Source organism: Benincasa hispida, chromosome 10, assembly GCF_027475165.1.
Source record: "Benincasa hispida cultivar pf3 chromosome 10, pf3_genome.v1.1, whole genome shotgun sequence".
Lineage (NCBI taxonomy): Eukaryota > Viridiplantae > Streptophyta > Magnoliopsida > Cucurbitales > Cucurbitaceae > Benincasa > Benincasa hispida.
Genome location: NC_143487.1, coordinates 22361773 through 22384273, shown reverse-complemented (window position 1 = coordinate 22384273; position 22501 = coordinate 22361773). Strand labels below are relative to the sequence as shown.

Sequence of the window (22501 nt, the reverse complement as noted above, 5' to 3'; positions counted from 1 at the left end):
TAACACATAACAGTTTTTTTTATTGTATTAAATACAATATAACCTATAGTATTTAGTTCTCTCAATAATACATGGCATTTAATATAAATCACATTTATACTAAATATAATTATATAAATCTCATCCATATAATTAATATTTTAATCATATTCAAATACTCAATTACTCTCAAAATAAACTTTATATTATAATGTATCAAATACATTATATTAATTATATCATATACAATTAATTTAAATTAATCATATTATATATAATTAATTCCCTCAATTAATTTGAACAATTTAAATTAATCCAAAATTAATTTTCACTATTTCCTAAGCTATAGAGGGGACCTTATGGTCCAGTAGATTGAAGCTTCAATGGTACTTGAATAATTAATTAATCTTCTTTAATTAAATTATTCAACATCCATTAACTGTCGGTCACTTCACGGCCGACAACTGCACTCTTCACACTATAGATATATTTCTATGTCCATTGGATATAACCAGTCAACAGTGCGATGACCCTTCACAAATTGCTTGTAAGTACAATTGGGCCAAAATTACTGTTTTGCTCCTGTAGTTACATCTAACTCCTTAAATACCTCTTATCTAATGGACAATAAGTCATAGTTCAACTATGACTAAACCTTTCTTAGGCCAAAAGAGGGTGTGACACCACATTGTTCAAGCTCTAGAATCAACCCTTAAAGGAGTAATTTATCTACTTACCCCGACATTTAGGGAATGAGTGAATTCTGTCTTGTGTAGCTGTGTTCCCAGCTCCCCAATGAAACAGATCCTCAAAATGATAGGCTTATTGAGTTGGTGTTCTAGTCATTCTCACCCATACAAATCAATGGATCGCCTTCATAGGCAGGAGTTTACAACTCACTCAGAATTCAGGTCATGTCACCTATGGTCATCCTGGTGAAATGTAAGTCTCTATTATTAACAACGTTATATAATGAGACTATTCATTTTATGGTTCGGTCTTATACAAACCCTTTTGTATAGAACATCCTCGCTCACATGTCTCCACATGAATGATCAGGATCAGATCATTTGTAGCACTTTACACCAATTGTAACATTTACGAAGCGGGCCGTATTCGTAGTGTCATCAGGATAAGGTATCTAGCCTTATTCATCTACTACAAACCATTTAGTCTATCACTTAAACATGATCTACCTATATGTTTCTAAATACATGTTTAACTACAGAAGATAACCTTGGATGTTAGTTTATTGGATTTATGGGTTAATGCTACCAAATGTCGAATAAAATATCTCATATTTTATTAAATAAATAAATCATTTGTACATTACAATTACAAACTACAGGACCCACGAGATTTAGGGTATTAACTCTAACAAGAACAATCCCGCTTGACCTCATGGTTCCTTCAGAAATCATTCCCTAATTAAATTATATGCTCTTAATTCTATTGGGTTCAATAGCGTCCATATAGAAATAAAGTTTATATGCATGAAGATTGAGGATTAAATTGTGTTGAATAATTGATTGGACAACCTTATTCAGTTAATCAAATTGTTTTTTGAACCTAGGTTGTACATGCATTATAAGATTCTAGTCCAACCTATAAATCAAAGCATTCCATTCAATCCTATGCTACTGAGGTAAATTCAAGCATAGACGAACATAAGGAAATGCGCGAGCTCGAAATTAACTAGCAAAGATATGCAATTAAGATAGGGTCGTCGATCCAACACATAAAGGCAAATCTAAATTAGATCAAGTTCAAAGAAAGCATAGAATTGAAGCACATTGATTCCAATTAAAGAGATCTCAAGAAATTAAACATGGAACCTCTTACTCAAAGAAATTATATAGGAATTACCTAGTAAATTCATAACAAATTCAAGAAGAACATTTGGTCCATCAATTATAACCCAAAATAAATTAAAAATCTAACTTAAAGATGCTGAAAAGGCAAAGGAAGAAAACTAAGCTTCTCCTTGGCCTCCATCAAAATCGGCATCCCCTTGACCTAAATTGAAGAGAAGAATATATAGAAATTGGGTGTAGCATTCCAACGCCCTTTCTCTTGTCGACTCAGCCCCCTAGCATTAGAGTAGAGTTGAGCTTCTGGTGCGACGTTGTCTTGTGCGCGCGTTAGTGACACTCCATCAAAACTCGTAACGTTGCAGAGCGTTGCAACGCTGCCCTGCATCCACACATTCTACCTTACAACGTTACATGGGAGCGTTGTACTAGGGTTGCGACGCTCCAATCAGGAGCATTTTGGTCATTTCTCCTCCTTTGAAGTCTGAATGCTCAAATTACCTCCAAGTTGCTTTAAATTAACTACCCCTTGGGTATTCAACATCTACAAAATAGGATAATTGAGCATTAAAATCTATTTATGAGCCTAAATTAAGCTATGAATTATAGCTCAGCCTAATTTTTCATAGTTTTGTAGTTTCCATTAAATCTAACCAAGAGCCAAATTGAAAAAATTTTCCTTCAACATTTTCCTGATTCTGATGTGGCAATGAGCAGTCTTTAACAACATGTCCTATAATACCACAGTTAAAACAAAATTCTGGAAGTTGTTCGTATTGAAAAGAGGCCCATCTTCCTTTTGGAAAAGTTGTGGTTTTGATCAGAATACCTCATTTGAGAGGTTTTGAGATATCAATTACCACCTTAATTCCCAAAATTTCCCCCCAGCAGAAATCTTATTGGTCGCATTCCACCTCAAAATGGTTTCGCCAATAATATTTCCTATTTTGGTGGCCATTTTTTTAAAAAAATTTTGGAACCCAGCGGCAGATCAAGAATGTGAATCCGGAAGGCAGTTGATTTGAAATGATACCTTTGGACAGATTAAGTCTATAAATGGTTTTTCCATAATAAGTAGGTGCTTGTCAAACAACCATGGACCCCTGAGTTCCAAACCCAATTCCCGCCCGAGTCATTGCAAAATTTGAAGAAAAAAAATGTTTCGGCCAAGATTCTCGATTTCGTAGCTTCTGTTAATCTTCCAAGCAGAGTTGAAGGCATTTCGCAGGCCATTTGTTGGAATGATTCTTGAAGTCAAGAGCTTTCCAACTAGAAAGTGATCGAGTTGACCACTGATAGTTTTAGAAAAATCTGGGTCGAGATCAAAGAAAGCGCCTTTTTCCTCACGTCGAGGATCTTGGAGACCAAATGTTGCCTCGTGCGAAGGAGTATGTATTTGTATATACTTTTAACCGTTCAACTTGCTTTCAACCAATTTTAAATTTAGCATCTCAAAGTTATTTTTTTAAAAATTGGTTAAATAGTAATAATAATTTTTATGTTAAAAAAATAATATGTGTATATATTTCTAAAATTTTGGATAATTATTTTAAATGATATAAGTATTAAAAATATTTTCAAATATAACAATATGTGCATATATTTGTAAATAAATTTGCTCATCTTCCTTTTATTTAAAAATAATTCTAAAATTTATAGTGAGAATGTTAATAAATATTATATTTAAAGAAAAAAAATCTAACAATAGAACTGTAGTATGAACTTTGTTTTTTTTAATAGACAGTATGAACTAAAGTTTATTCAAAATAAAAGGACCAAAATTATTTTAAGATAAATTGAAAAACCCATTCTTGAAGTATGGTGGTAGTTGCAATTACACTATCAAATTTTTAATTATAAAAAATGAGTCCCAAATTTATATAAAAAATTGGACCTCAAAAGTTATATAATAGTTTAAACTGAATCCATGACTTGTAATTTTGTATAAAATTGACTTACAAAATTTAATTTAAAACATCAAATTTTTAGTTAATTATGTAATTAAATGTTTACCTAAAATAATAGTATTAACTTTTCGTCAACATGTTGATATTTCCTTCAATATTTTTATATTTTCATGGGTTTGATATCGACATAAAAGATGAATCGATATTTTCACTATATCATAGAAAAATTTACAAAGCATATAAAATAAGTAACAAAATGTCACTAATGTAAAAATTACAAAATGTTTATTTACTCATTTAAGTTCATTTTTTGATTTTTGATTTTTATATTTTTTTTCTAGAAATATCAATTGCAATTAACATTTTATCGATATTTCCATTGAAATTTTCATAAATTCAAGATTTAGATATTTCCATCCAGATCGATATTTTAAACATGGTCTAAAATAAAAAAAACAAAAAAAAAAACAATTTTAAGAAAATAGGTAAGTAAGCCATGTTTAGTCTAGTCTAGGAGTTAATTTTGATTGGAGCCAGCCTTGTCAATCCGCTTGACATTGCCGTGGATGCGACACTGACGATGGCATCGCTCTTGATGTCGTCACTCGCGGACTTCGTGTCGGCCTCGTCGAGCGTTCTTGTTCCTTAGACTTCATACTATACGAAGCTCATTCATGGAGGTATTGAGAATTTGAAGATTTTGAAATTTTGTCATTGTTCTCATTTATTGAATAACTTGTGTGACTTTACAATAATTGCTGAGAAATTGTACCTCTTATATATAAGAAAGAAAATCAGCAATTATACCTCTTATATATAAGAAAGAAAATCATGTTAATTATTATTGAACTAAACTCCCTTTTCTATTTTTCCATTCAATATATTTACCATCGATTTTATTAACTATGTAATAAATTAAAAGTTTGATTTTTGAAATTAAATAGTTAAACTTCCACAAGTATGTAAGTTTGGAAACCATTTTAATAATGGTATAAGTTTACGAGTTTAAATTTTATCACTAAATGTTTGGGTCTAATTTTTATCACTAAATAAAGTTGATGATCTAATTTTAACATTTATATAAATTTTAATAATCATTTTTTATAAATAAAAGTTTGAGAACGGCCACTATTTTAACCTGATATAAATGATTTGAATGATAAAAATGAGTTGTATTTCAGTTTTCAATCCTAAAAACAAACCCTGCTTTTTATATATATATATATATATATATATATTAAAGGATTTCTAGGTAGATGAAAGGTCACAAATACCCCTATCAGGGGTCCAATCTTTTAAAACTTCTCTTTACACCTTTACTTTTACCTCCGCTAAAATTTTCATTTTTTCTTCTTTCACTCTCATCATCTCAATGCATAGTTTGCTATGTTTTTTGGTTGAGTTTTTATTATTCAACCAAATTTAGTAAAATTTGAGTTTTCTAATGTAAAGATTTAAAATTGAAAAAAAAAAAACCCTTAAATCTCCATCATTTGGGTGTCTTTAAAAAAAAAGATTGCAAAAGAAAAAGAAACCAAATTAAAAAATAAAAAATAAACATTTTTTTTCCAAAGATCATGAATTTTGACCAAAATTTTAGGCAGATTTACGAATTTCGACCGAGGTTTAGAGTTTTCCGATTGAAATTTTGATCGAGATTTTGGACAGAATTCATGATTTGTGGTTGAGATTTCGACTATAATTCATGATTATTTTGTTTTTTCTAACTTTCTTTCTTTTACTTATTATGGTAATATTTTTCAGATTTTTTTAATTAAAACAAATATTTTTCACTGAAATAATTATTTTTAATAAATTTTCAATTTCTTTTAGATTGTATCAACAAAGAAAAACGTGGAAAAAATGTTTTAAAAGTTTTCATTCAATTTTGATAAATGTAGATGAAAAAATATATATGGTGAAACAATCTTTTTTGTATTACATAAATATATCTATAGTGTAAAAATTTTGATAAATGTTTTAAAAGTTTTCATTCAATTTCCAAAAGGTTGGTGAAAATATTGAATAATATTGTTAAGAATCGAAGAAAGTGAGGACATAAGGGTAATTTTACCTCTATGTTGACATCATCTTCATCACCAAAGCACCCAAAGACAAATTTTTAAAAGATGGGCCCATTTTCAGAAATTAAAACTAGGCCCATATTGTCAATTTCCCATCTTCCAAACTCGCGCGTCGTGCTCACTTTTCCCGCCCTTCACTATTTTGTTCATTGCACTGCAATCTCTCCTCACCTCCGGACGGAATGCGGTGATTCTTCATCCTCATTTCTCCCTCGACGATTTCCAGAGAGCAACTAATCGGCGTCGATCAAGCTGTAAGCAACTAGCTATTCTTCAGAGTGATCTTCTTATTCACTCCAAAAATTGTAAGACCTTCCCCATTTTATTTCTGTTAATTCGATTCTGAAGCAGGAAGTTCCGATGATCGACTTTCCATATACGATGTTTAGTTCAAAACACTATTCCAGTCATCATTTTATTTCAGTTGATTTGTTAAATTCAAGATCTCATGTTGTATGGGCACCGATCTTAATATGTTCATGAAGGCAGATATTGGTTTGTTGTGCTTTTATTTTTTCTTCAGCAACTTCTTTGAAACCTAATTCGATTTAGGATATCGATCATAACTGCAACATTCTTGGTGGATTTTTACTGTGTTTGTTGATAGTAAGCCGTTCGGTTCTGGAGCCATTTCTTCCCCCGAAAACCAGTCGTTGCTGCAAAATCTATTTGCACCATCTTCATCCACCCCGTTCCTTGTGACAACGAGAGATTGGCACCATTTCCACCTGTGAAACTGAAAACAAGAACTGATGGATGTGGCTATTATGTTGGAAGACGAATAAATCTTGCCACGCACGAAGGTTCTGAATCTCGACCTGTCTATCCCTCCTTGAAAACCTAAAGGATACATTCATATCTTATATTTTCTGTTTATTTCCTTTGTCTAAAATTCATTATGTCACTGATATTTTACAGATTGTATCAGCAACTGGTGTCTGTTTGATTTTGTCACAGAAGAAATAAATGACGGAAGCGAAGGTTGGTTGGCAGCCAAATTTACGAGATGTAAGCAGTGAAATCCTTACTTGTATTCTGTTTTTAATTCCTTTGCGGACTCAAGTTTCATGTAGACTACAAAATTTCGCCCATTCATATTACTGGATTGTTATTTTCTAGTCGTTTATTGGGTATCGGTTCTAGAATTAAGATTGCTCTGTCTTGTTATTTTAGAGAGTTATTTTCTTTTCCTTTTCCCCATAGTATACTTTTTTGATCATTGATTAAAGCGAAGCTCAAGAATTTCTGTTGTCAGAAAATATTAGGTTTTTCTAGTGTTGAATCTTAATAAGCAAAGCGCTTGTTGCTATATTGCTTTTGTGGGAAATGTTGATCAAATAGTTATTGGATCCTAAACATCATTGCTTATGTTTTTAGTTTCTGGCAACTTTTAAGTTCGTCAATTTTGAGTTCACTTGGGGATTGCATAAGATGTTGAATAAAAAGACATTAAGACTTGTAAGGACCAGTTATTGAAACCGATTGAAATATAATTTCCTCTTGTGTTGTCATACATACATTTCAGGATCCATTGAGTGATTGTCGGAGTTTTGGTAGCAATTGTCATCCATCAAGCCAATCAAGAAAGATCTCAATTGGAATTATGGTAGAGTCACCAACCAATGGGAAATGTAGAAGCACGAAGGAACTGAAATCCATGGTGCCAAATGCAGAAGTTCTTTTTTCCCGTTTAGAAAATTCCACAAAAGGGAATTGGAAGGAGAAAGACACAAGGACCTTTGGTACTAATGTTAAGTCAAAACTATCAGAAGCTCCTCAACAATGTACTTCACCATGGGTTTCTACTCGATCCCTTAAACGAAATGCACCCCTTATGGACATTCCAAGTGGAGCAGAACGAATGTTCCATTCTCCGACGACTTGTGGGAGGCAGAACAAGGGTCATGGATTAAAGGAGCCACCAGCTACATGTTCTGTTCGTTCATTTGCAAACCAAAGCTCAATGCTCAAGTCTGGAAATAGCAAGGAGAAGAACTTCGATGAGGCCAACTGCCAAATGGAAGGAGTGAGGGATACAACCAACGAGAAGCTGCATGAGTTTGCATTTGCAACCATGACAGAGGTCCGGTCAGATAAAATGGTGATTGAGGATCAAGCAAATAAATCAGAAAATAGAACTGAAACTTTGAAAATGAAGCTTTGGGAGATACTTGGAACTGTTTCTGTACCTAATGATCAACACTCGGAATGTCAGAACCATGAGCAAGATGTCAATCAATTAATAACTGAAGAAATCGTTGTGCAGAAGCATGAAAGAGCTGTCAGATTCAAAAATAATTCGGATACGATAGAAACTGATTCTGAAAACTCCGGTCAGACTTTGAAGAGGCCAATAGTTCGTTCTATAGCACGGAAAAGATCTCACATTTTTGTGCAGTCAAGAAAATCTAAGACCCCTTCAGGCAACAAAGGGAAACATCAAGAGGGAAATGTTTTTATCTTTGAAGGAGGGCCTGAAGACACTCATGTTGCTATCAATGGGCCTTCGACAATGTGTACAAGAAAGAAGAGTGGTGAAAAGAGTTTCAAATTTCAGCCACGAAAAATTTTATTTCCTCAAAAGGAAGAGAAGATGGGAACTTTTCCTAAACCGACAGGGATTGAAGAACTGGCACCTCAAGAAAAACCCTCTTCTTTTAGGGAAGTTCAGGGTTTCCATAGCTCCCCGGTTAACCATGTAACTGTTGAAAAAGACGAACGGAAGGGATTCAATCAATTTCCACAGATGGACAAGACGGTGTCGCCAGGGAATTTTCATAGCCCAGCAGATTATGGTCAACAAGGAGGCATTGACAATGCATTCCTGGATAAGGATGTAGACCCGCAGAGTCGTATAGAAAGTCCAACATTTAGAATGAAGACGCCTGTCTGCAGTTCCCCTAGTTCAACTCCAAAAGCAGATAAAGTAGTTTGTGAATCTTCAAGTCCTGGCTCAGTAGGGGAAATACTTTCTACGAGAAATATTTGTAGCTTCAGGAAGCTGCGGACTTCAGAAGAGGATTGTGACAGATCAAATGTAAAACCACACTTTTCAGTATCCTTGGTTACTGGGTGTAGGGTTTATCCTCAACTATCATCTTCTTGCATGTGTCTTGTTTGCAAAATATTTGAGCCTCATTGTCATGTCTCTATATTTTGTTTTTCCTTATAAACCTTCAGGAAGATGATAAAGAGATTGAGCATTCTCCACTCGAGAAAGCATCAGCTGATTTAACAAAAGGAGCAGCAGATTATAGGTTGTCTGATTCATCATCTGAGGACGCCAGCTATGAAAGCTATGCAGAAGGTTTGTCAGCTTCTTTGTTATATTTTGAAATTAATACACCTTACTTTCAATGTCATTGTTACTTAGTTCTATATTGAATTCATCTTCACTACACTATATCCTGCTTGATGAACATTACTTACTGATGCTTTGTTTTCATGGATTTTCCTATTTTGATTTAGATGCTCATACATCCAGTAATTTGATCAATTGTGTGGTTGGTACCATTGGAAAGTTGAAGTAACATACCTGTAATTATGAAAGGTTTCCAAGTTCTAGAGCCGTATATAAGAACTTAAGCTGTTTGTTTCTTCTGGGTCAATGAAAGATAAAATGGGACTAATATGAGATTTGAAACTTATTAAATCACCGATTGACCTAAAAACATAAGTTAATGGGTGAAGGTAGATTTAATTATATATCATGTGAGGAAACAACATTACAGGGGTTTGAACACAGGGCCTCCTTGGATCACCTGCTCTGAAACCATCTTAAATCACTGATTGACCCAAAAGCTTAAGCTAATGGGTGAAGGTAGATTTAATTATATATCAAACAAAACTGTCAGTTTATTTCTCAATTTGATGTAAAGGCTAATTTGGTATTATGCAATATTCTAAATCAGAATAATACAACCAACATAAGCATAACTTTGTGGTTAAGGCATCTACCTCTTTCTTTAAGATCAGAGGTTCAAATAAAAGGGAAAAAAAGGTAGGAGAAAGACAGACAATTATAAAATTTGCCAGATTGCCTACATCTATTTTGAAACCAGCAGCTATTCTTTATTCAACTTAAGAGATTACAAAAACCACCATTCAAAGACACAAGGATCACACACGGATGAAAGAAAACCTGAACTTTAGAGCCTTGGACTCCCCCCCCCCCAAAAAAAAGAAAAGGAGGAAGATTTGTACGTGTTTAACTCAGCAAGCTTTTGCTCAAGCAACAGATATTCTGTTTTCCTTAACTTCTTTAGAGACTTGACTTGTATTCACCCATGTCTCAGTTCTCCTAGTTCACTATGGATATATATGAATTCTCATATCCTTGATAGGATCTATATCAACAAATTAATCTGAACTTCAATGTATACAATTGAAACAACATTCCGTCTAATGTTAATAAGTTCAGCTTGTGTCACAATCATTCTTCTTATGATCAAAGCACTTTGTATGTTCAGGAACTGATGCTTGTTTTTTCCATTTGATCTCCATTTCCTTTTCATTCATATAAATGTCCATGTGTAGGTGTAGATTCAAGTCAAAGAGATACACTCTCTCCAGAAATCGGTTCCATAAAGAAATTCAAGTCTATGCTTCGTCCAGCAAAGAGGGCCCGTAATGTGGAAAACGATGAATTTGATTTCAATGGTATGTTCTTGCTCTTTAAAGAAAGTAGCTTACTTTGAAGTATACGTGATTTTTGGTTGTCAAACATGTTTAATTGTCTCAGCATTGTGTTTGCATATTTATGCTTAAAGATTTTTGTCTAGAAATGTAGATATAAGCACACAAGAAAACTAACAAACATTTAAACCGTCTGAATGGGCAGGGCCTAGAGAAAGTAGTTGGGCTGAGGAAATTTTATTCCCCAACGAAGAGGATGGGCTTGCAAGGTAATTTCCCCCCTCCCCTCGAAGTTTCTTCTTCTTCTCCTTTTGTTTTGGGGGGGGGGGGAGGAATCAATACACTAATTGTATCATGTGAAAGTCATATAAGTGTTCTCCTTTATTTCTATTTAGGGCTGCGAAACTGTTTCTCTCAGAACTTGAGAAGCTGAAAAGTAAAATATCATCAATATCTATTGAAAAATCCTCAGAGGTTCTGTTGTCAGTTGCCGAGAGTATTCATTTGCAGTTGCAGAATGTTGAGTCTCAAATCCAAACGGACATGTAAGTCTATCAGTTCACATTTCTGGTTCTTTACAGGATAAAAAATTCTTCAATGATTTGTGACGGTATTTCAGGGTAAAGCTGTTGAGCTTTGGTAAATCAAGACGAAAAGATCTAGAAACAAAGTTTGAAGGTAGCATAATCATATGATGGATTTTTAATTCATATGTCAATTTCTTTCTCAGTTGGTAGAATTAGCTTTATGAAATTGTTCTATTTAACTGTGTTTGCAAGCTTTTTCTGAACTGGAACTTGCTCACGACTTGGTATTTATTGGGACGAATGTTCATCACTTGGAATAAATATTACTCATGAGATTTGTTTGTTTCCACTTTGCTTGGGTAACCAACTCAAACATATTCAAACTCTTGAGAGCTTTGACCTCGAATCTGAATTCTTAAATCATGAATATATTCAAACTCTTGTGAGCTTTGACTTTGAAATCTGAATTCATAAATCACGAGTTCCTTCTCTTGCTCACAAATGAACTTACCAGCTGCACAAATTAATGCCATCACGTGTTCTGTTTTTTTTCTAAGACTTCCCAAACAGATAGATGGTAATTGGTATGAGACATGAGTGTCCTGTATAATTCAGCATGGTTGGCCTATATTTTCTTTAAGTTCTGTTACATTTAGTGGCTGTGCACCATTTTGTTTAAAATTCTTTAAGAGATCAATTTCACGTCTTGTTGTGTAGAGTAATTTTGTCATCTTTTGCATGGGTTTCATCTTTATTTTATGCTTGGGCATCAAAGTTTTAATTTTATGTTTTTTGGGTAGATCAGCCAGTTTCTATCTATTTGTTTACAGAACAACAGCAACAATTGAATCGTATTAATAAAAAGTTCAAGGAGGAGGTTAATCAGCATCTCCAGGACTGTAGGAACTCACTACAAGAATTGGAAGCGCAGCAGATAGAGTTCAAGGGAATTATGGAAAAGAAAAGTATTTTCTGTTATGTTGCTTTAAATTTTTGCAATTACATGGAACTGTTTCATATGCTTAACCTATTTGTTTCTGCCACTATTCACGATCTATGATTTAGGGCTCTAACACCTTCTTGATTCTCAGGATCTTGAATGAGAGGTGAGGGAAAAACTCTCATTTCGTGAGGTAGGAGGTGGTGATGATGCCATTGGATCTTGTAGGCTTAAATATAGGCAACTTTAGGGTGTGAAACAAGGTCTTGTTAGCTAAATAGTTGTAGCATTTTCCTCGCATGTCAATAAGGTCATTGTGAACAAGGATAGACCACGCCCTCTTGAATGGATCTTGAGTGGGATCAATGGAACGTTTAGAAATCTATGGGTAGGTCCCTTTCTTTTTGTTTGCCTTCTTCTTCTTCCCTTTTTTTTTCTTTTTTGATAAGAAACATAACTTTCATTATCAAAAAGAGAATACAACAGAGGGGGAGATGAGATATCCCCACACACCAACAGGTTACAGAAAAGAGGCCCAAGTGGTGTAAATATGAATTCGGCTATAATTACAAAAGAATTTAGAGGTAGAAGACCAAGTAGATGCAAAAAGAATGAGAAGATCCGAAAAAACATCCCTATTTTGTTCATGGCCAGGAAAGATCCTCGAGTTGCGTTTTAACCAAAGCCTCCAGAGAAGGGGCAAAACCCCATTGGATCAAAGGCTTTTCACCTGAGCATGAAACTCGGGGCCTTCGATAAGCTGAAGAAGAGCATCTGACGCTTTACTAGGCCAACATCATTGCAAGTTGAACAAGCTAAACAACCTTCCCCAACAATCCGCAACCAAGGGGCAAAAAAGGAAAAGATGCATTAAGGACTCCTTACTTCTTTTACAAAGAACACACCGATTAAGGGAGAGAGCATAATACCATAGGGTTCTTTGGATTCTACAAGTATTCAACCTTTCAAAGGAGAAAATCCACAAGACTTTGACCTTCTTAGGACAATCGGCTTGCCATATAAGATCAGAACTTAGTGTATGATTCCTCATTGAGGAGAGATCCCTTTCTTTTCTCGAGGTCGTTGATTGTTTAGTGGGTGATTGGAGGTATGCTTTCTTTTGGAAGGATTGGTGTTGGGGAACATCACCTCTCCTCAATTAGGAATCATACAATGACAATTATATTTTCTCACTCTGGGAGCTCTTCCTCTCCTTTGGGATTTATGTTGTCCATTGTTTGATGGTGAACCCCTGAAGGATTTGAGACTGAATGATATTCCCATGACCTCAGGATGTGTTTAGGATCTTGGAAAAGTCTCAAGTAATATCCATTTTTGTTGTATTGGATAAATCTAATATTCGAATTATGGATGAAGGTCACATTGAAGTTGAAGGAGTTTCAACTTCCATTTCTAGTATTCATTAAGGAATTATTCCTTTTGGAATTCCTTTTTTCTTTTTATCACGTAGAAATTATTTGGAAGGAAATTCAAGCGCCAAAGTTGCACTGCTCCATCTTGGTGGTGGACTATTGATAGGATTGTGATAGGTTGGTCCATGAACCGGCTAATTAGTTTTTAAGTGAGTTTGTTGATGAGGTGGTTAACATTTAATAATTAATTATTCGAGGAGAAGATATAAGGCAACCAATTTTGTAGTTGGATTTTAGTTTATTCAGAAGAGGGTATCATATTTGAATTATTTGAGATTATTTTAATGTAGTCTTTACTTTAAATTTTCAATAGAATCCATACAAAATTAATAGTTGCGATTGGATTCCATGAGGATGTACGGTGAAATAAAAAGTATGCAATGCAATATAAAAATGAAGAATACATTACGGTGAATAGAGCTTATCTCAAGGTTCTTTTCTTTTGCGGCTGCAATATGGAGCACTTTCATCGAATCAGTTATTCTTGTACATTGGCAGATTTAATTCAATAACTATGTATTGGTACATGATAAATCATAACTAAATGGAATCTCAATGTGGTGAAAGTAATGTATTCTATTCTTCTATTGGAAATTACTGTCGGCCATTGTTTTTCAGATGGAAACAAAATAGATGCCTCCTTTGGATCATTATATGTAAAATTATATAAATTTGAAGTTTCTGGGCATTTCTAACGGTATTTTAAATTCATAGAAGCATCACACCGTAATAATCTCTTGCAAGTGGAAGAAGAAGTTGACATGCAACTAAAGGATGCACAAAGGAGAATTGAAGCTATCCACAAGGTATGTTTTCATTTTCACTTTTCTCAAGAAAACTTCTGGCTCCATTCTGGGATGGTAAATCTAGTCATACGGGGATTGGATATGCATCGCTTGTTCGCATTATGTTAAACTATTTAGAATGAGTTTGAAAGTATGTTTAAGGAAAATGCTTTTCTGAATGAAACAAAGGCTGTTTTGCGTCCTGCCATCGTGAAAATCTTAAAATGCTAATAGTTTCAAGATATTGAAATCCAACTCCAAATATACTGTTGGTCGACTTAAAGATTAAGATCATATGTTTGTGCAACTTACCAAGTTACTCTTATTTAGAACTTTCTGCATGTTAACTGTGTAGAGGCGTTGGCTGATCATATAGTGAGTGCTTAATAATATTTCATGCATATAGTTGAGAATCTTTTTTGGTTCAGATTTTCTCATACAATGTCATGTTTTATTATGGTATTTGTCCAACAACACTTTTATTGTAATCATCGAGGAGTTCATATACCTGCTTACCTTCAATTTATTGCAGTCGGGAAGAGGAAAGATACTGCAGCTGAAACAAGCAATAGCAATGTGCTTGAAATAGGAATGTTTAAACTGATCTACTTTGCACAGTTAGCGAGTTTGTCCAAGGCCCAGAGGGCCATTTGCCCCGTATAGAATTCATCATTTTTTTTTTTTTCATGTTCTATCTTTTTCAGTTAGTGATTTTGCTGTTTATTTACGTTTTGTTCGTGCTAGCTGTCAGGTTAACCTAATTTCCTAAATGCTCTAAAATTGTATCGTCTGCCATCCTTTTTACCATCATCTGCATTCTCAACAAGCATCCGTGCAACCTACATCATTATTCTACGAAATTAGTTATTTTGATGTTTGTTTGCTACACAAGGTCGTGCATGGTCTGGTAATTATTGAAAGAAAAATGCTTAGGGTCCGTTTGGAGGAATGCAAGATCCTCCTGAAATGAATCTGGGTTATCTTGCTCGTTTTGGGTAATGTGTCAAATGTTCAAGTATTCAGAGAGGCCCTTGGGGGCATCTCATCAAGAGCTGTTGATGTTGATATATGAATTTTCAAAATTCTTGTGTTGAGGGCATTTTTCTGGCCCTTCCTTTTTATTGTACGAATATATATATCACTCATCTTTATTTTCATATAATTAAAATAAATCAATATATTCATGGAGTAAAACAAATACTATCAACTAGGTATTTGTTTTCTTTTAAAATAAGTACAGATTTCAAATCTAAATTAAAATTAATTTTTTTTCATTTCTTTTTGTTTAAATTAACTTGATTTACAAAAAAAAAATGAAAAATGAATATAAATGGACTTTATATTAAGGGTTATATTAAATAAATATATAAATTATCTAAAAATATATGGGTATTATTGTTGGAATAATACAATATTTCAAGAAATTCTTCCATTTAGAAATCTTGCAAAAACAAGTTATATAAATAATCATGATTATCTATAGATGTTAGACATCATTCAAGATATCTAAAGATTCTCACTATCTTGATTCTAAAAAAAAAAAATACCCTTTAGGAGTTATACATATGTCACATTTAATGGTCTAATTATAGTTTTTAGGCGGCTTTACGGGAGTGTGAGCTACTGAGATGCACAAACTCCATTTTCTAGCTTAGTTTGTTTAAGAACCCTTAATCACCATAAACTATAATGAAAAAAATGAAACTTAGAATATGTTTAGTCTAGTGGAAGAAATCGAATGAAAGATCATGAACACAAGTAGATATTTAAAAGCCACAATTCAGCTTAATAGCTTCTAACTCAAAAATAGAATGGGCCAACTCTTCCCAAGTGATCTAGTGATCACTGTAGACTATAAATATAATATAGAATCTACAGAAAATGATTTCAATCTGTCATTTAAATCATTTGAATTTTTTGTCACCCATATGTTATAAGATCTACATGGATTCAAATGGGTGAAAATCTGGGTGAAAAATAAGCCCACGGGGAGGGAAAGAAATTACAATTTCACAATAACAAAATCATATATTGAAACGCACGTAACAAAAATACCAAAGGATATTTGAAGCATAGCATAGGAATACAATTCTCACACTGAACCACACCAAAATACAACCAAGAAAGAGAGAGAGAGAGAGTTGTAATTATGATAATTCACACCATTAACTAACCAAAGCTGGGGAAAAAAAACATTGACAAATTTCAAACAAATTCTTGAATGGATACAAAATGTAGACCCAAAACCCAATTACCACCAAAAATTAAAAACTTAATTCAAAAGCCAATTAAAAAAGCCCCACTAAGAAACTACTTAAAAGAACAACATTGATCGTCCCTACACCCAACAAACTGACTGCAACTCCACCTCCAAAGGCAGAATTCTTTGCTGGAGTCGGGGCTGTCGAAACAACACCAGATTTTTCCGGTGACTCGGCGGGGGGGCTCTGAGATTGCGACGGAGTTGCCACCGGAGAAGACGAAGAATGCGGGGGCTGAGAGTGGTGGTGTTTATTATGTGTCAAAGCGAGAACAACAACAATGAGCTTTTGGCCCTTTTGACACGAATCAGCATTTCCACTGATGAAATAAAAGGGACCAGAGTGACCAAATTTGAAGATTGATTCACCATTATCTTTCAAGGAAATAACTGGGTTTTTGGTGTTGCATGAAAAATAGTCTTCCTTGCTTACAACCAACACTGAATCTTTCTCCTCTTTGTACTTGAAATCTGCACCATATAGAATAAAATCATGTTCTTGTATAAATTAACATATCAACAAACAAACTCCTTTTTATTCATCTTTTTGCAGTTCACCCCAACCACACAAAAAATATTAAAATTATTTTAAAAAGAAAAAAAAAGAGAGAGAGAAGATTGCTCTAACCACCCAACAAAATCAACTCAAATATTGAAGGAAAAATTGAAAAAAAAAAATGGCTCCAACCTAAAAAAAGGTGCCCTAAAACACTAAAGGATAAAATTCAAAAAATAGAAAAAATAATGACTTTTAAGAACCAAAATAAATAAATAAGACTATTCCAACCCACAGTCGAAAAAACTCAAAAATATTGTTTAAATAAAAAGAAGAAAGGAGATTAAGTGAACAACAAAAAGATAGATGCAATACAACCCATAATACACTTACTTTTTTTTTTTTTTTTTTTTGATAAATTAAAAAAAAAAAAGTTAAAAAAATCTTGCGCTATGCATTCAAGAACCATATTCTTAATATTTCAAATCAATTCAAATGGTATGGAACGTTTAGAAATTTCAAACAAAAAAAAATATTAAATTGATTTCAAACGATTATCAACCAAACTAATTTAACCATTTCAAAACACTATTTCACCAAAATACTTGTAATCAAAAGAAGTTTTTGGTCATAAAATTGAGATATCAACATATATGAAAGAGATAAGAGATGATTTTAGGAGAGTATATGAGAGATTCTTACAGAGAGTATCATTAACTTGAAACCTATTACGTTCAGCCCAATGATTAAAGCTCTCAGAAGGGTTCAAACCCCATCCCTCTTTGCCACCAACATAGAATTTCCTACCTTCACATGAACAAATCATAGCCCCAACTAAACCCATAACACCCACAAAACCAACTATTAACCTTCCAAACCCCATAAAATTCAATTCTGAGCAAAAAATTTAGACAATAATTAATAATTAAGATGGAATAATAACGCAAATTTTGAGGATGGATATGAGTTTTGGGGTGGGAATAATTGAAATATATAGAGAGAAAAGGAGCTAATTAAAGAGAAAATGACCGTTGCATAATAAAGAGAGAATTAAGGGAGAAAATAGTGATCAAAAGAATATTTGCATAAAAGGGTTTGGGAGAGATTTTGTTTTTTTGTGGAATTAATAGATGGAATAATATATAGGCGTTATGAAATAAAGGAAAAAAAATAAGCGTTTCAAAAAACAGGTAGGACAATAATAATAATAATTATTATTATATTATGTAAAGAGGATTACCTTGGAAAGGGTTGTGAATGTTTTACACTTGACAACATGCAATTCACTCAACGGTAATAAAATAATTAGTTTTTGGAATAATAGGAGCTGTGTTCTTTTCGTGTTATTGCTTTTTGTACTTTTTTTTATATATATAATTTTTTTCTTAAAACAATATATAAAAATAATTAATGATGTCAATCTGAACATAGCTAAATAAATTAAGAATTAGATAATTCATAATTGGGTAAATTGTAAAAACCACCCTTAAAATATGATGATAGTTGCAATTGCACTCTCAAACTTTCAATTGTAAAAATTGGAATTCTATAACTATTAAAATTGGACCTCAAATTTATAATAATTGTAGAAATTGAACCCACAAATGATAAAAATTGAATCCTCAAACTTAAACAAATATTACTATTTATAAAATTATATATATTTGAAGGTCTAATTTTAATCGGTTCAATTTTTATAATTAAGGGGTGAATTTTATAATTTTTCGATGATAATTCACTATAATTTTGGTTTCTATGTCAGAAGAAAGCCAATTAAGGAAGGAGGGAGAAAAAATGTTGTAAAATTAAAAAAAAAAATTGCACTTTCTATAAAAAATTTTTTGGAGAATTTCGATTTTCCGAGATTTATAATTATTTTTGGCGTCACCAATTTATGTCATTAAGAGTATTAAATAGAACGAATTAATTCATAATTTTTTTTAATCTTAGAAAACAAGGAAATGCACCCTTTTTAGCGAAAAAGGAGGAAGATGTTTCGTTTCTTAGAAATATATTCACTGTTTTTTTAGGGTCATCAATTTATGATTATGGTAGTGATTAAATAGAAACTAAATAATTTATAAGTATTTTTTTTTTAAGAAATGAAAAAAAAAAAGAAGTGTGTTTCTTACTAGAAAAGACCAAGATTTTTTTATTTAAAAATTCATGATAATCTTTTAGAGTGGATTCATTACTATGATTAATCGTCGTTAAAAAAGAAATTAATTAAAATACTATATAGCTGAATGAATTATGTTAATTGTCAAAGTAAACTTAGTGTAACGATAATTGACATTACTTTCTTTCTTAAAAGTTAAAGATTCTATCATTCATCCTTATAATTATTGTACTCAAAATAATGAGATATGCTAATTATGAATGGAAGTATATACTATTGTAAGAATGAATTAGAAATAAAACAAATTTTAAGTACTAAAAAAACAATTTTTACACATTTGTTGAACTAAGAACATATAGAATTATGATGAAAAAAAATACTAATACGATTACTTGAGACATCTTTATAAAAATTAATGTTGAAGGAATAATTTCCTTTTTCTTTTAATTTCATTTTGTACAATAATTGAGGGGATGGGGATTGAACTTCTGTCTTCTAGAAAGGAATGTTATGCCAATTATTATTGAGCTAAACCCATTTTTATTTTTTTTCATTATATTACTATTTTTTATTCTTTTTTTTTTCCTAATGACTATAATACTATTTTTAATTTTATTTAGATTTTCACCTAAATGAAATTTTGATCAAGTATTTTTTTTCTTTTAATATGATAAATTTCAATTACCAACTTGCAAGCTATAATTAACATGAAATGAGATTTTGGTCAAGTACTTTTTTTTCATTTAGTTCGATAAATTTTAATTACCTAACTTGCTAGCTATAATTAATATGCTCCATATGCATAGTAACACATCAATAATCTATTCAATATATATATATATATATATATATATATATATATATATATATATAATATGGTATATATTTTAACTAGTTATATTATATATAGTACAAAATGCTAATAGAAGAGTAGAAAGAGCAAAATGAAATATGTTGATATGGTAGGAAATAATTAGATTGATTTTTTATAAAAAAAAAATAAATAAATAAAATAGTTTCTATTATCCACTCTGGCCACAACTCAAGTAGTTTAATCATATATTTCATTATTGACCAATTTACCAAAAAAGATAAAAAGATTTGAATATTCTCAAATATGTTATCTGAGCAAAAAAAAAAAAAAAAGTTGATTGTAATACTAAAAACATGTTCTTTTAGTATTACAAACGAAATATGAGTAGTATATGTCAAATATCAATTAAAATCAATATGGTAAAAAAAAAGAAAAGTTAATACCGTAAGAATTTATTTATTTATTTTTACTTTACATAAAAGGATAAACGAATTAAGACTTTGGTTTTGATTAATGTGTGGTACCAAAAAGATTTATTTTATTTAATTGGTTTGATTTCATCATTGATTATGTCAAATAAACGCACTTGACTAGAAATCAAGCACTAATTATGCATTTCATAATTAGAAAAGATATGTTGGTGGCATTTTTAAAATAGTATTTTGCTCATAAATAAGCATTAAAACTTGTCTACAAATATATGGAAATCGGTTTTTTTTGGCAATTTACTTTATCTTCTATTTCTGGTAACTTTATTGCTACATGGTTCCACGCCTAGTTTTCTTGTTTACAAATTTAAAATATTCAAAGTTTAACGTGGTTGATTGAACTAATAATTTAGTTATTGAATTGAATTTAATCTTATATTTTTAAATTTTTAATAATTTAATCATTGTATTTTATAAGTTGTAATGATTTCATCATCATTATAAAAAATTTCATTAAAATTAAGTATCAATTTTTATTATTTAACGATTTAGTTTTTAAATAAATTTGATTCTCATTTAATTTATTAACCTACACAGATAAGAAATTATATTAAGTCATACTAATATTTTTTTGAGATAGGAGGTAAATTGCTACAAATGGTAAAGTAACCATATTAAATCATTACTTATTAAAGTTCAGTGATTAATGTCCCGTTTAGTAACCATTTTGTTTTCTTATTTTTATTTTTTAAATGAAGTCTATCGACACTATTTCTACCTTCAAATTTCTTTATTTGTTATCTACTTTCCAACAATGGTTTAAAAATAAGTCAAATTTTAAGAACTAAAAAAATAGTTTTCAAAAAGTTGTTTTTATTTATGGAATTTGGCTAAGAATTCAACCATTATATTTAAGAAAGATGCAAATCATGGTAAGAAATGTGGATGAAATAGGTTTAATTTTTTTTTTTTTTTTTTTAAAAAAAAACTAAATGGTTATCAGACAAAGTATAAACATCATAAATTTAATTATATAAAATGACGAAGTAATTATCAAACAAAATGGACCAAAAAGGTGCTTTTTAACCATCTTTTTTATGTAAGAATTTAAGATTATTTGTATAATATTTATAGCAAATGGCCAGCTAGATTTGAACTTACAAAAAAATATACTTAATTATATAATAAGTAAAATAAGTAAATATATTTATTGCATGCATATTATATATAAAGGTCCATTATTTGACTTATCTAGGTCACTAGAAAGTTACTTTAAAACTTTATTAGGATCATAATAAATTTGTGCAGTGACATATTGGTAAAAATTAGGAAGGGAGCAAGAAGTGAGTGACTTTATTGAGCAATATAATCTCATTTGCATGCATCTTAATTCTAATTAATATTATTGTTTGGTAAGTGATGGGTAGGTGATTCTGCAAGTGCTTGTGTTTTAAAACAAAGAGATAAAAGAAAACCTTAATTTCTTTGATTTTTAACTCCATATATAATTCATATGTTAGGAAATAATTTTAATAAACTCAAGGTTATTATATTTTTTAGAGAATTTTTAATGCTTAGCTAAAATAAGAAAAAAAAAAAAAAAACTAAAATATTTGTCAATATTTGCAAATATAGCCCTAATACTTTTGAGTTTGCAAAAAGGTGTTTTTTTTTTTTTTTTTTTACTTTATTTTATTTTAGACTTTGTTGGATAGCAATTTGGTTTTTAAAAATTGTGTTTGTTTTCTCACCATATCTTTTATCATGATTTTTATCTTTCTTAATAGGTAAGTAAAAATTTGAATTCTTACTCAAATTCTAAAAGATAAAAACATTTTTTTAGAAACTACTATTTTTTTTTTTAATAATTTTCAGAATTTAAATTGAATTATTTTGAAAGTGTAATAACTAAATCAATAGATAAAATTAGTGTTTATAAAGTTAAATTTTAAAAGCTAAAAATATAATTATCAAACAAGGTTGTGTTTTTTTTATTATTATTTTATTGTTCCGAAATTTCAAATAAATCCATGGTACCTTGAATTGGTTGATTTATGTTTACTTTCATTTTTTTTTTTTTTACCTATTCATACTTAGGACAAGTTAGGGTTGACTTTGTAAGTGCTTAGAAACACTTTTTTTTTACTTAAAATTACTTTTTAAACACGCAGAAAGTGAAATCTAAACACACACTTAATCAGATTATTTCTTTATTTTTTATTTTTCCTTTTAAATTCAATCACTTCTTGTAGTTGGGATAGGGTGTGGAGTTGACTTACATTT

At 31.2% G+C, this 22501-nt stretch overlaps 2 protein-coding genes across 4 annotated transcripts; one reads left to right on the top strand and one right to left on the bottom strand.

Moving 5' to 3' along the window:
• Nucleotides 1–5877: 5877 nt before the first annotated feature.
• On the top strand, nt 5878–14927 carry LOC120089441 (meiosis-specific protein ASY3). 3 transcript variants are annotated; one of them, XM_039046914.2, is made up of 12 exons: nt 5878–6086; nt 6389–6584; nt 6700–6789; nt 7307–8836; nt 8962–9088; nt 10318–10440; nt 10622–10685; nt 10812–10961; nt 11036–11094; nt 11774–11908; nt 14031–14122; nt 14634–14927. In XM_039046914.2, the coding sequence occupies exons 3-12, from the start codon at nt 6748–6750 to the stop codon at nt 14688–14690; spliced, it is 2379 nt and encodes a 792-aa protein (XP_038902842.1). In that variant the 5' UTR covers nt 5878–6086; nt 6389–6584; nt 6700–6747; the 3' UTR covers nt 14691–14927. The 3 variants fall into 3 exon arrangements, with proteins under 3 accessions (XP_038902842.1, XP_038902843.1, XP_038902845.1); XM_039046915.2 differs by having other exon boundaries at nt 5903–6035; XM_039046917.2 differs by having other exon boundaries at nt 5911–6086; nt 7307–8818.
• A 1218-nt stretch (nt 14928–16145) lies between these two features.
• On the bottom strand, nt 16146–17873 carry LOC120089248 (early nodulin-like protein 3). The gene is made up of 2 exons (XM_039046670.2): nt 17560–17873; nt 16146–16832 (listed from the first exon to the last, which is right to left on the bottom strand). The coding sequence occupies exons 1-2, from the start codon at nt 17738–17740 to the stop codon at nt 16390–16392; spliced, it is 624 nt and encodes a 207-aa protein (XP_038902598.1). The 5' UTR covers nt 17741–17873; the 3' UTR covers nt 16146–16389.
• Nucleotides 17874–22501: the final 4628 nt, after the last annotated feature.

Coding starts and splice junctions, on each gene's coding strand:
- LOC120089441 (XM_039046914.2), top strand. CDS start 6,748: ATGACGGAAGCGAAGGTTGGTTGGCAGCCAAATTTACGAGAT. Junction 10,686..10,811: donor GAAGAGGATGGGCTTGCAAG/GTAATTTCCCCC, acceptor ATTTCTATTTAG/GGCTGCGAAACTGTTTCTCT. Junction 14,123..14,633: donor GAATTGAAGCTATCCACAAG/GTATGTTTTCAT, acceptor AATTTATTGCAG/TCGGGAAGAGGAAAGATACT.
- LOC120089248 (XM_039046670.2), bottom strand. CDS start 17,740: ATGGGGTTTGGAAGGTTAATAGTTGGTTTTGTGGGTGTTATGGGTTTA. Junction 16,833..17,559: donor TCAAGTTAATGATACTCTCT/GTAAGAATCTCT, acceptor TATATGGTGCAG/ATTTCAAGTACAAAGAGGAG.